The sequence below is a fragment of the Pteronotus mesoamericanus genome, unplaced genomic scaffold (genome assembly GCF_021234165.1).
Source record: "Pteronotus mesoamericanus isolate MK-2021 breed Mesoamerican mustached bat unplaced genomic scaffold, CSHL_Meso_final contig_27, whole genome shotgun sequence".
Lineage (NCBI taxonomy): Eukaryota > Metazoa > Chordata > Mammalia > Chiroptera > Mormoopidae > Pteronotus > Pteronotus mesoamericanus.
In genome coordinates this window covers 25394694-25407948 of record NW_026555115.1, presented here as the reverse complement: position 1 = coordinate 25407948, position 13255 = coordinate 25394694, and the positions used below count along the sequence as shown (strand labels likewise).

Here is a 13255-nt window from a genome sequence, read left to right as displayed (position 1 = left end):
GATAAAATATTTTGGAAGAAATTGAAACAGAAAGGGATTACATGGCTAATAAGTTTAGCTAAGACTAGAAGCTGAGTCTTGTGATAACTAATCCAATATTCTTTCACTGTGTTTTTTATGTACTTTCTATAACTGGTACTTGATTAGTTATTATTATAAGCTTCTTTAGGGCCAAGACTTAACACTTATCTTTATATTCCCTTTAGTGTCTAGCTGCAGGTCCCTTGACTATGATAGATATTCAGTAAATATTTTAATTGAATTATAATTGGCCAAATTATTAAAGATACAAAAGTGAAATAGATTTTTATAAGAGAAAACAGGCTGTGATAACAGTGTTTAGAAGGCTCACTTCCTTTCCACCTTCATCTCTATTTCTCCCTTCCTAACTTCCTTTTTCCTGTAACTAATTCATAACATTTCCAACCCCTTTTATGGCCCTGTCTTTTCTTGGGCTACATAAAAAAAGCTCTTTCCAACACTTTTGCCATTTTCAATATCCAGGAAAACCTATAACACGAGTTTATTCTAATGTAGGATGATTAAGAATTGGGGAAAAAAAATTGTGAACTATTAGCATATTGAGCCTTAGAGGTAAGTATTTTTATAGACTCTAAATTATTTCATATTAAAAATACATAGAATTTAAGTTAAAAATGCTGTACTTTTTAAAGAAGTATTAAAGAAGTATTTGTTAAGTTTCTAAAAAGCCAGCTCTCCAAGGTTATCACCAATTCTTGTCTTAATAAACTGAAGATTTATAAAGTAGGTTTATGCACGGAATACAAATATGCTAGCTACAGTACATCTTTGTATCCAAGAATCTTAGGTTATCTTAACAATCTATTATTATTATTATAATTATTAAACAGAGAACCTTCAGTTGAGACCATGTGGAAGACTACAGCAATTTGTGGACTAAATCAGTTCTAATTTTACTTACTAGTTCTGGCTTAGCCATTAACTAGTTGTATGACTTTGGAGCCCCCCTGATACTTTTAGATGTAGGAAAGTTATGAAATTATGAGTGTGATTTTAAACATGTTAATAGCCTTTCTGGAACTCAATTTTTATATCTATAAAATGAGAAGGGTGGGTACCTAGGCGAGGTTTCAAGTCGCTTCCAGCTATAAAAATTCTAATGCTAAAACATCACATTATTCTTAATAGAAAATAAATCAGAAATGATAGGTATCTATTCTAGATGTCAGAAAGCAAAACATTAGGATACCAGAATATCATTAAATACAAACTGAAATGTCAAGTACATTAGAAAATGTGAACTGTAGTCTTCAGTTTGAACTTTAGTTATTGGCATTTGTTGAAAAACTGTATGAAAATAGTATGAAAAGAAATTCAGCTGTGCACAAATGCCATACCATGTGCCACTGAGGCCTCAGCCCCTCTGCGGACAGAAGGTGCGCCGGGCAAGGGCAGCACTTGGTTAGGCCTTTTTAGGCGTCCCCCTCGCCTACCATAGGCCAGCAAACCTCAGCAATACTGACACTAGTGGGCAGCACTCAGCTTTCCTGGTGTCTACCATCTAGTTCTGTTGATGCTGGAGAAATTCAGGGATCTTTAATCTAATCTTCCTCTGAGCCTCTATGGAAATTCCCCTCTCTCTTATCTATTTTTCTAGCTGGCCTTCGGGGATGGCACAAACCAGGCCTCAGAAGTAGACAGAAGCTAGGTAAGGAGAAAAAGGGAAAAAAGAGAAAAGACCTGAGGTAGAAAGGAAGAAAAAGGGAGGAGGTGGGAGACAGGGAGAAGGAATAAGTTTAGGAATCAGTGAGAGGAGACAAGGGTGATCTGTTACAGCTTGACCTGCAAAGGTCAGACTTGCTATCCCCTAACTGTGAATATACACCTATCATCATCAAGCATGAAGTTGCAGGTGAGGAAGCAAGAGTAAGACCCCTTGGCCCTGGGTGGGTAGCCCAGGTGGTTGGAACATTGTCCCAATACACCAAGGTTGTGGGTTCAAACCCTGGTCAAGGCACATACAAGAATAAACCAATGAATGCATAAATAAATGGAACAACAAAATTGATTTCTCTTTCTCTTTTTCTCTTTCTCTTTCCCTTCCTCCCTCCAATGTACCCTCCCTTCCATCCTCCCTCCCTCTCTTCCTCTCTCCTTTTCCCCTCTCTTTAAAATCAATCAATAAATTTTTAAAAAGAGTTAGATCCCTTGAATTAATTAGTCAGTTTCCAGAGAACTCCCTTTCTGCTACATTGCCCAGGAGACAAAACTGCCTGCTCACACTCTTAACTTCTGCCTACCTTTCCCAAGTCCAGTGTGTTTGAGACAGTACTAAACTGTTGGCCTTACTTTTACCGCTCTCAATGTCTTTTTTTTAAAGGCTTTATTTCCAAAATATTTGTTAAACAACTTGTTTTTTGTATTGCTGAATTTAAACTCTTTATAAGTGGAACTGATGCGATGTGTGTGTTAGATAAGTGAGATTTTTAAAGGGTGGGTTAGTTGTCTATTTCAGTGACCCAATTTGCCTCTATTTGAACCAGTCCGTTCATTCCTAGAGAGCATCCACACTGCCTTAGTGCCTCGTGAAGCACTCTGTGAATTTAGAAACCGGAGTCCTTTCCCACAAGGAACTTAACTGTTACTTGCAAAACAAAACTGAAGCATGTAATGATGACACAGAAAAATAGACATTAAGTTACATGATTTACTTTGCTGAAGATTGTGAATCGCTCTTCTTTTGTTAACCCAAATCAATAGGTGTTAATTTCTGAAAGCTGACTTCTTTCACAAGTGCTTAGAAAGCATTAAGACAGTTACAGTGAGGTGCATTTATCTCTCTGAAGGCAGAGAGACTTTTCAGTTCAGACTATTCATTTAAGCTGGGTGGCTTTTCTTTTTCACATTGCTAAGCTTATATACCTAGTTTATGTTCTGACATCTGTTTCTTACTACCAGAATGAATAGTGTAAATTGAAATTTTCATTTCCTCACAAAATCGACTTCCATCTTCAACACTGTACTGAAACTACTTATATTTAGATCACAAATAACCTCCTTGTTGCCGAATCCAGTGGTTACATTTCAGTTAAACTATCTGTTTTGACACTATCATAATCCCTTATCTTTTTTTTTTTTAATTTTGTTGATTCCAGAAAGAGGGGAAGGGAGGAAGAAAGAGAAGGAGAGAAACATCGAGATGAGAGAGAAACATGGATTGGTTACCTCTTGCATGTCCCCTGAGCAGGGACTGAACCTGCAACCCAGGCATGTGCCCTGACCAGGAATCAAACCAGTGGTGACCTTTTGCTTTGCAGGACAATGCTCAGCCGAGCCACACTGGCCAGGGCTCTTGTCTTCTTGGTACCCTTCTTTCCTTAGTTGCTATGATGTTCATCTTTCCTCTTCCCCCCCCCGACCCCCACCCCCGGCTCTGTAATTGCTCCTTCTCAATCATTTTTCTAGACTCTTCTCCCTCTATTTTTAAAATACTGATATTCTCCAGTTTTTGTTCCCAGCCCCAATGTGTATCTTTTAGCATAGACTTATTTTCTTAGCTTCTAGCCTATATTAATCCACTTATTGGACATTTTTACAGACGTATGGTTGTACACCCTCCCCCCATATTCAGTCATTCATCTAGCCATATCTATTATGTGTCTAGGAGCAGTTCTTCAAACCATCCTGTCCTCCATAGTTCCACTATTGTTTCCAATACTACCAAAAGGTCCTTGTCCTAGACTCCACGCCTGAAATGTCCCACTCTGGTTTTCCTTCAGTTTTGTTGTTCTATATGAACTGAGGAGTCTGTAGGGCCAAGGAAATGTGACCTCACCCCACCTCCACCACCCTCTAGGTACACAAGACCCCAGAAATCCCTGCAGCAGTCCTTCCCAAATCTGTTCTTCCAAGAGTAGACTGCATCCCTCATATGTACTCCCTAGGCCCAAGGGACAGCTGTTTGGCAGGGGATGGGTGGAGTTGGACCTTCAAGTCCGTGAGCGTACACGTAAAGCCCCTGATGTTGTTGACCAAAGCCAGGGGTCAGAGGAGAACGAGGACATACAGAAACCTACACTGGTACTCTTGTCAGAGGTCCCACAAGCATTAGGGGGCAAGACTAATTTTTGACTTAATTTCTTTATATTCCTGGTACAGTGCTTCAACTATTTTTAGGGATTCTTAAGGGCAAGGGCTTTGCCTTTTTAACTTTATATTCCTATATACTTAGGCCAGCCACAACACCTACCCAATATACAGTGAATGCTCGGTACATGTTGGTTGAATGAGTTAAATAACGCAGCTTATATTGAACAATTTATAATTATTTATCTCCTTTATTGTCATTGTAAAGTTTATTGTAATGTTATATGATTTATTATGTCTTATGGCTAGCATTTTCCCAGAAAAACAGGCCTCTAATTTTGCATTGCCATTAAATGAGAAAGCCAGACTTCATATATAAAACTGAATTTTATTTTTAAATATGTTTTTACAAACAGTTTTATAAAATAGAGGTAGTTAATGGTAGGTGACAGAAAATAGGGTGAGGCAGACATAGAAATCCAGTTAATACAGGTTAGTGTTAAATCATGATTAGCGGGACAGCGTATGCTTATCACCAGTTATATTGGTCACTGCCAGGCCCTGAGGGACTCTGGGGTACAAGTGTGAGAAGGAGCAGGACCATGTTCTGGAAAACTTAGATATTGGTAAGACAGGACTGGGTTTCCCTGCCAGGCTTCCATGAATTCACAGGGCAAGCCCAAGATCCTGTAGGTCCAGTTTTCTTGCTGAGCTCATTTGTGAGGAGTGTATTTGTGTATGATGACTTTTAATACAAAAAGTACATACTTATTTAAGTTAGAGTAATGTTTAAGTACCAAACCAGCATGTTTTAATTCCTGAGATGATTTTTCATTATGATAATACATGTGTTCCAGGTTTACCACCAAAGTTCAGTGACCTCGGAGACAGAGAAATGCCCCTAGTATCTTACCTGCTTTGGTTTCTGCTTTAGCATGTATACCATGTTGTAGTGAGAAACATTCTGATCTGAGAATTGAGTAAACTGGACTTGAATGATCCTTACGTTATTGTAAGCTCCCAAGTTCTGACGCTTGGGTTTGCTATTTGAAAAATGGTCTATTTGTGATTCTGCAGAGGGGGTACCAAAATGTTAAGCCATGGCAATAATTTGAGTTTTAAACTAAACTGTCAGGATTCATATTGTTCCGTCCTGTTTTTGTTTGGTTTTGTCTTTTTTGATAGATTGTTTCTTCCATGTTCTCCTTCTACTCTTAACATTCTTAGGTGTAATAAATATACTCATTCCAGTCCTTCTCTTTCTAGATGAGATGAGTCTTTCAGGAATACGTCATTAAAGCATTACACATCAAAGCAGTTACCTTTGTGGGCCCTCATGTGCTGTCTGCTTGTTGCGGCATCACAAGTCATGATTAAGAGAGTCATAATTAAAACCACTTAATGACACTGTTTCAAGAATATTTCTGTGATGAAGTTGCTGTGTGGCAGCTGGGGATTCAATGGCTTTTGGAGGAGGTACTCAGTTTATAAACACTTTAAATTGTTTTTTGTCATCTAGAAAATAGTTCTTACACAAGAATATTTTCAAATGTCTTAAGTTGTCTTAATTTAGTAATGACACTTGGAGCTGTTTTGCCTTTAAATTTTTTCAACATTTACAAAGATGTGAGCAGACTTAATTAGCATACTTTACTTCTCACTCACTTTGCTTCTACATTAGGGCCCTACCTCTCTCTCCTAGGCTTGTTTATTCCTTCTGCATTCAAAAATCTTTAAATAAGTAGCTTAAGGTGGCAATTGTTTAAAAAGATGATTTAATACCCACATGGTGATTAAAAAGCAAAATGAACAAAAAAAGTAATTATCATGTATGTCATGTATACTGTCCCTGCCCTTCCCTTTACCTGTAAGGCAGAAGAGGGGGATTCACCTCCCTTTCCTGTCTGTGATTTTTGAACTTCTGGCTTGTTTTCTTCTTCAAAGCTACTCATGAATGTGAATGTATATGTTGGGGGTGGAGAGGGAAATGTGGGGAAAGCATTTGGTCAGCAAGGAACAGGATAAAGCACTGAACAGAGTATTGAGAAAAGATGGGCAAGAGAACAAATGGAATGACAACAAGAAACTACTCTTCACCAACCCTTACAATTAATGCCAGTCGGAGACCTATAACCAGAAGGGACCTGATAATCCGGTGATTACTGTACCTTTACCTAATGAATGCTTAGTACACACTTACGCAACTTAATCTCATTTTATGGGAGAAGAAATGGAATCCCACAATGGAACCCAGTGTCATTCAACTAGTTAGTTGCAGACCAGGTCATCTGATTCCTCCACCAATTCCTTTTCTATTAGAGGTACCATAATAACCTTTTTCCTCCTTCCTTCTTTCCTTCCTCCCTCCCTTCCTTCATTCATTTGTTTGTTTGTTTGTTTATTGTAGGCATGAGATGTGGAGCTCGACTGTATTATTTGTAGGGCTGGTGGCACTTAACTAGGTCTCTTTATGAGAATGGATTTTGGAGCCAGACTAAATCTTAGCTTTGCCTGTTAGCACTTGGGCAAGTTTCTTATTCTTTCTAGGAGAAGCTCTCACATCTCTGTAAATAGGGACAATGATCACTTCCACATACAGTTGTGAAAACAAATGAAACAAGGTTATTTGGAAGTATTTAGTTTGGTATGTTGCACAGATTATAGACTTAAGTAAATATTTGTGAAATGAATAAGGGGTAACTATTACTGTAGTTAATCTCCCTCAGAGAGAGTCAACTTTTTTTTTTAATGGTAACTATTCTGTTAGAGGAAACACTTTTTTTTTTTTTTTGGTAAAGATTTTATTTATTTAGTTTTAGAGAGAGGGGAAGGGAGGGAGAAAGAAAGGGAGAGAAATATCAGTGTGTGGTTGCCTCTCATGCGCCCCCCACTGGGGACTTGGCCTCAATGTAGGCATGCACCCTAACTGGGAATCGAACCCGCAACCCTTTGGTTCACAGGCCGGCACTCAGTCCACTGAGCCACACCAGCCAGTGCAAGAGTCAACATTCTTTACCCTTCAGGTGTGGGATATGTTTTCTTATTGCCCTAGTTTACTGCTGTTTGGCCACTATCTTTTTATCTAGAAAACACCTGCTTCACCTCCTCATAGCCTTTTAATTTGTTTAATTCCAGATTAATCCATGGAGGACAGCTTTTGAATGGACTGGCAGGTCCAACCGTAATGAATGCAGCTCCATTCCTCTCCACAACATGGTTTTCTGCAGATGAACGGGCCACTGCCACAGCTATTGCATCAATGCTCAGTTATCTCGGTGGAGCATGTGCATTTTTAGTTGGACCACTTCTTGTTCCAGCCCCCAATGGGACGTCGCCTCTTCTTGCTTCAGAGAATAGCAGAGCCCACATTCAAGATCGTATAGAGACTGTATTATATGCAGGTATTTTGAAGTTTATTTTCTTCCTATAATGTTTTGTTTCTATCCCAGTCATCTTCTCTCTGCTTTTATATACCAGATCACTTCTTATGAAATACTTAAAAGGACTAATGTATACATGTGTATGTACGTGCTTTCTTTGTTATATAATATGGAGATGCCTATTTGAAGCTTACCCTTTCTGGGAAGTTACTAAGTTTCAAATGTATTATTGCTACCTGGAAGGTTATTTCTTAACTTTACTTTTCCCATCCATTTACAGTTAAGCTCTGTGTAACATATTGTCTAATGTCTGCACATTCTAGACATCTTATCAGTATATAAAACTAAAGAGCATGATCAACGATAAACATTAGTTAAGCATCTATTGGTAGGTGTTAAAACACTTTCTCCCTTGCAATTTCCCCTTTATTGGCCATATTCTCTTATCTAATAAATCCAGGTCACCCACAGTTTATTCTCTTCATTTCCTACTCTTTGTATGTTTAGTCTATTAATAAGAGGTAATGACCTTTCCAAAACATTCTCTTTGATCCTTTCTCTTTATTTCTAGAGCCAAGCCGTAGTCCACTCTTACATTACAGTCTCCTACAGATCTCCTTAAATATATTCCTCTTCCCCATATACCTGTTTATTATTTCTTTCTGCATTCAGAAAACTTTTTATGTGTTTATAATATACCAAGCACTTTGGTAAGTAAACACTAGAAATTGGTAAGATCACTGAAGAGAGAATTGTAATACAGATAGACATAGACAGAGCTTGGAAGGCAGCCTGAGTTTGGAGAGAATTTGCAGAGTCAGGGAAGGTTTCACCAGCATTGTGATACATAAAAATAAGAATTTCATAGGAGTTCACCAAATGTTTAAGTGAGTTAGGGTGTTGTGTATAGAAGGAATAGCAACCACAAAGACAGAGAAACTGAGGAGATCTCAATATGTCTAGGGATCTGCATGTAATTTGATAGGGCTATGTTAGTATAAATACGTGAGTTTGGGTGTAGGTGGCAAGTGGCATAAAATAAGGCTGGAAAGATAAGGAACCAGATTATAATAAACTTTGTATTAATTTATTTATTCATTTATTAATTTAACATATATTTTGAGCTTCTGTGTATCTGTCACTGTGCTAGGCACTGAGGTAAACAGGGTTTCTGTCCTCATAGAACTTACAGTGTCCCAAAGGATACAAACAGGTAAACACACAAAGTACTATAGCCTAAGTCCTACAGTTGCTCTAAGAGCTCAGAGGTGGAGCACCTAACCCAGATTTTGGAGATCAAGTAGAGTTTGCTAGAGATAGAGCGTCTAAGCTGGAACCTAAGAGATGGCAGAGTTAGCCAAGTACCCATGGTTAGGAGGAAGAATGTAATAGGGAGAGAGAGCCATGGAGGAGAATCCCAGTGAGGGGAGAGAACCTGCTGCTCTGAAGCAGTTTAGAACCCAGAGTGGCTTAGATCTGGTGAGAGTAGTGATAAACGAAGCTAGAGAAGTAAGCCAGGCCATGTAAGCCTTCTAAACAGAGCTGAAGGGTTTGAAATTTACCACATTGTGGGCAGTGGCCATACTCTGAAGAATTTTACACTAGTGAGTTACATGATGGGATTTATATTTCAAAATATGGTTTGGAGGGAATGAAAGTGAAAAGTAGTGGCAGTATGTAAAGCATTTATCCCTCCTTTAGACAGACACCTTACTCCTCTGAAAGAAAAATACACTGAAATGTAAAAGTAAATAAGTTAATAAAACTTAAAGCAGGTAAAACAAATTTTAAATTTTATTTTAGTTATATCATTCTTTTTATTGAAAACTTAAACAGTGATCGTGTCTTCCAATGACTGGATATTAGGCACTTTTTGATATAGCAGATAACCCTACTCAAAGCTTCCCAGTTATTTCTTCATTGCTTTTATATTTGCTGATCAACATCCCTGAAATGTTGTCCCATAAACCTTTCTTCCATTAAAAATATTTGCCAGAACTCTTACGTTAAATCACTTATGACTCTTAAACTAAATTATTCCAGACAAAGGCATCATAAGTAAACTACAGACCAATAGACCAGTATCTCTTAGGAATATAGATCCATAGTCCTAAAAAAATACTAGCAAACCAAATCCAGCAACATATAAAAAGGATTATATACCACAACGAAATAGGATTTATTCTTCTAATGCAAGTTTGATTGAACATTCAAAACTCAGTTAATGTAATATGCCATATAAATAGAATAAAGGAGAAAAACCATGTGATCATCTTGATAGATGGGGAAAAAAAAAGCAGTTGACAAATCCCTTTTGAAGCAGTTGACAAAAACCCTTTGAAGATAAAAAAACATATCAGAAATAGAGACATGAGCTCCCTCAACCTCATAAAGGGCACATACGAAAAATCCACAAATAAGATCATAGTTATTGGTCAAAGACTGAATGCGTTCCCTCTAGTCCCCTGAGATCAGGAACAAGACGAGGATGTCCACTCTTCACCATGTCTCCTTAACATTGTGCTGGAGGTTCTAACCAGGATCACTAAGTAAGAAAATGAAATAAAACGCATTTTAGATTGGAAAGGAAGAAGTAAGGCTATCTCAGTTGAAAGTGGCATGATCTTGAATATGGAAAATTCTCTGTAATCCATTAAAAACATATTAGATCTAAAAAACAAGTTTAGGTCTTGACCGTGTGGTTCAGTTGGTGGGGCATTGTCCCACAAAGTAAAAGGTCACTCGTTCCATTTCCTCAGTCAGAGCACACGCCTGGATTGTGGAGTCGGTCCCTGGTTGGGGTGTGTACGAGAGGTAACTGATAGATGTTTCTCTCTCACATCAATGCTTCTCTCTCTCGCTTTCTCACTCCCTTCCCTTCTCCCTAAAAATAAATAAATAAACTCTTAAAAAATAAAAACAGGAACCTAATGAACAAAACAAACAAATGAGCAAAATAGAACCAGAGTCATAGAAACAAGGAACAGACTGACAGAGACCATAGGGGAGGAGGGACGGGGCAAAGGGGAGAAAGAAGGAGAAGGGACTAGTCAAGGAACATGTGTGGATGACCTATGGACATGGACAACAGGGTGAGGATTGACTGTGGGTGGAGCGGGCAAGGCATCGGAGAGCAATGGGGGGAAAACTGAGACAACTGTAATAGAACAACAGTAAAATAAAAAATAGGAAAAAACAAGTTCAGGAAGAATGAACAAGTTTATCCTAAAAACAATTTTTAGGATGCAAGGTTAATATATCAAAATCAGTTGTATTTATATACGTTACCAATGAATAATCCTAACATGAAATTAGGAAAACAATTTATAATAGCCTCAAGAAGAATAAAATATTTAGGAATAAGTTTAACAAAATAGGTGTAAAATTTGCACTCTGAAGACTATAAAACAGTGTTGAAAGAAGTTAAAGAAACCTAGAGAAATGGAAAGACATCGCATGTTTAAGTGATGGAAAAGTTAGTATTGTGAAGATGCTAATATCCCCAAATTTATCTACAAATTCAGAGCAATCCCAATTAATATTTGGTTGCCTTTGTTACAGAAATTGACAAACCAATTCTAAAATTTATGTAGAAATGCAAGGGGCCCAGAATCGCCAAAACAACCTTGAAAAATAACAAAGTTGGAAAACTCACACTTCACAATTTCAAAAGTTACTGCAAAGCTATACTAATCAAAACCACATTGTACTGGCATAAGGATAAATATATAAATCAATGGAACAGAACTGAGACTCAAAAAAAAAAACCCAACCATTTTATTTATAGTCATTTGACTTTTCACAAGGGTGCTAAGACAATTCAATGGAGGAAAGAATAGTCTTCTCAAAAAATAGTAGGAAATAACTGGCTATCCACATGCAAAAGAATTCATTCAAACCACTTCCTTACACCATACACAGATGAACTCAAAATGGATTGTAAACTTAAATGTGAAAGCTAACACTATAAACTCTTAGAAGAAAGCTTTGGAGTAAACCTTCTTGACTTTGCTTTAGGCAAAGCTTTTTCATAAAGAACACTAAAAGCACAAATGAAATAAAAATTTGTAAATTGGATTATATCAAAATTCAAACTTTTGTGCTTCAAAGAACACCATCAACAAAGTAAAAAGACCACAGAATGGGAGAAAATAGTTGCATACATATCTGACAAGGGACTTTTATCCAGAATATATTTTTTAAAACTTGCAATTCAATATCAGAAAGGCAGACAACCCAATTAAAAAATGGGCAAAGAACAGAACAGACATTTCTCCAAAGAAGATATACAAATGGCAAATAAGCACATGAAAAAAAATGCGTACTGTTATTAGTCATTAGGGAAATGCAAATGAAAACCATAATAGATAGACTTCACACCCAACAGGATAACTATAATCAATAAAATGGAAAATAAGTGTTGATGAGAAAGTGTAGAAATTATACAATGGAACCCTTATACATTGCTGATAGGGATATAAAATGCCACTTTGGAAACATTTTGGCATTTCTTCAAAATGTTAAACCTAATTGCCATATGACCCAGCAATTTCATTTCTAGGTGTATATCCAAGTGAGATGAAAGCACATCTATCTATGCAAGAATTTGCACATAAATGTTCATGGTAGCATTATTCATAATAGCCTAAAAGTAGAAACGATCTAAATGCCTAACCTTGGCCCCAGCCACCTGGATGGGCATCAACTGATGCTAAAAGTTTCCTCATGGGGAGTATTGGGCATCAAAAGCCTTGTGACAGTCCTGGCCTGATGGCCTATTTGGTTGGAGCATCATCTTGTACACCAAAAGGCTGGGAGTTCAATAACTGGTCAGGGCACATACCTAGGTTGTAGGTTCACTCCCCAGTTAGGGTGCTTATGGGAGGCAATCAATGTTTCTCTCTCTGTCTCTCATCCTTCCTCTCTCTCTCTCTAAAATCAACGAACATTTAACAAAATATTTTCTAAAAAAAGCCCATGATACACAGATGGGAAAACCAAGGCACTATATGTTTGTACAACTTGCCCAAGTCTTCTGCTCCCTCTCCTCAAAAGTGTTCAGAATGAATTTAACAATAGAAGGGAGGGAGGGAAGGAGGGAAGGAAGAACTGATCCTTGGGTTTTCTGGCCCTTTCCTTGTTTTCACTCTTCTCAGGGGCCGAGTTGTGCTGTGGATATTCTTTGTTCTGAGGAAAAGTCACTGTTTATTTTAGAACTAGGTTGAGTGATTCCCCCTTTCCTACTTGCTAGGAGCTCAGGTCCCACCCTCTCAGCTGAACTTCTGAAACTATTTTGCAAATGTCCTCCCAGTTCCCAGACATCTCTGTGCTCATTCAAGATTGGTCAGGCCCCAGGCAAGTCTTGGAACAGAACCTTGTGCTCAGGGGTAACGCCCCAGCCTGGGAAGAACTCACGCACCTTTGAAAAGGACCCTGAAGCAAACTACACATCTATCCGTCTGCTTCCACAGAAGGGATAATGTTGGTAGGGCCCTTGTTATTTTTCTACAGTATTTCTGCTAGTGTTCTAAGCCCAGCTTGTAAACTTGCTTACAATGACCCAAACCCTCCTGAGAGGCCACAGGAACAAATCATACTGGTACCAAAACCAAGGGAACTACATCTGATAGGCTTGCTCTGCAAATTGCTTGTATTTGACTTCTACCTGAAACCATTTTTTCCCTTCTGCCCTCTTCCTCTAAATAAACAACAATTAAGCTAACAACAGGAAGAATATGAAAAAAATGTGGTATATCCATTCAATGGACTATTACTTGGCAAAAAGAAGAATATGGATGAACCAAATT

General features: G+C 37.9%; 1 protein-coding gene across 1 annotated transcript in view; it reads left to right on the top strand.

Annotated features, from left to right (window-relative positions):
• The window catches only part of SLC49A4 (solute carrier family 49 member 4), a 75689-nt gene that overhangs the window by 14965 nt on the left and 47469 nt on the right, over positions 1–13255 (top strand). The window contains exon 3 of the mRNA XM_054575210.1: positions 7204–7469. Coding sequence (XP_054431185.1) covers positions 7204–7469 — 266 coding nt within the window. The remainder of the gene's footprint in view (positions 1–7203; positions 7470–13255) is intronic.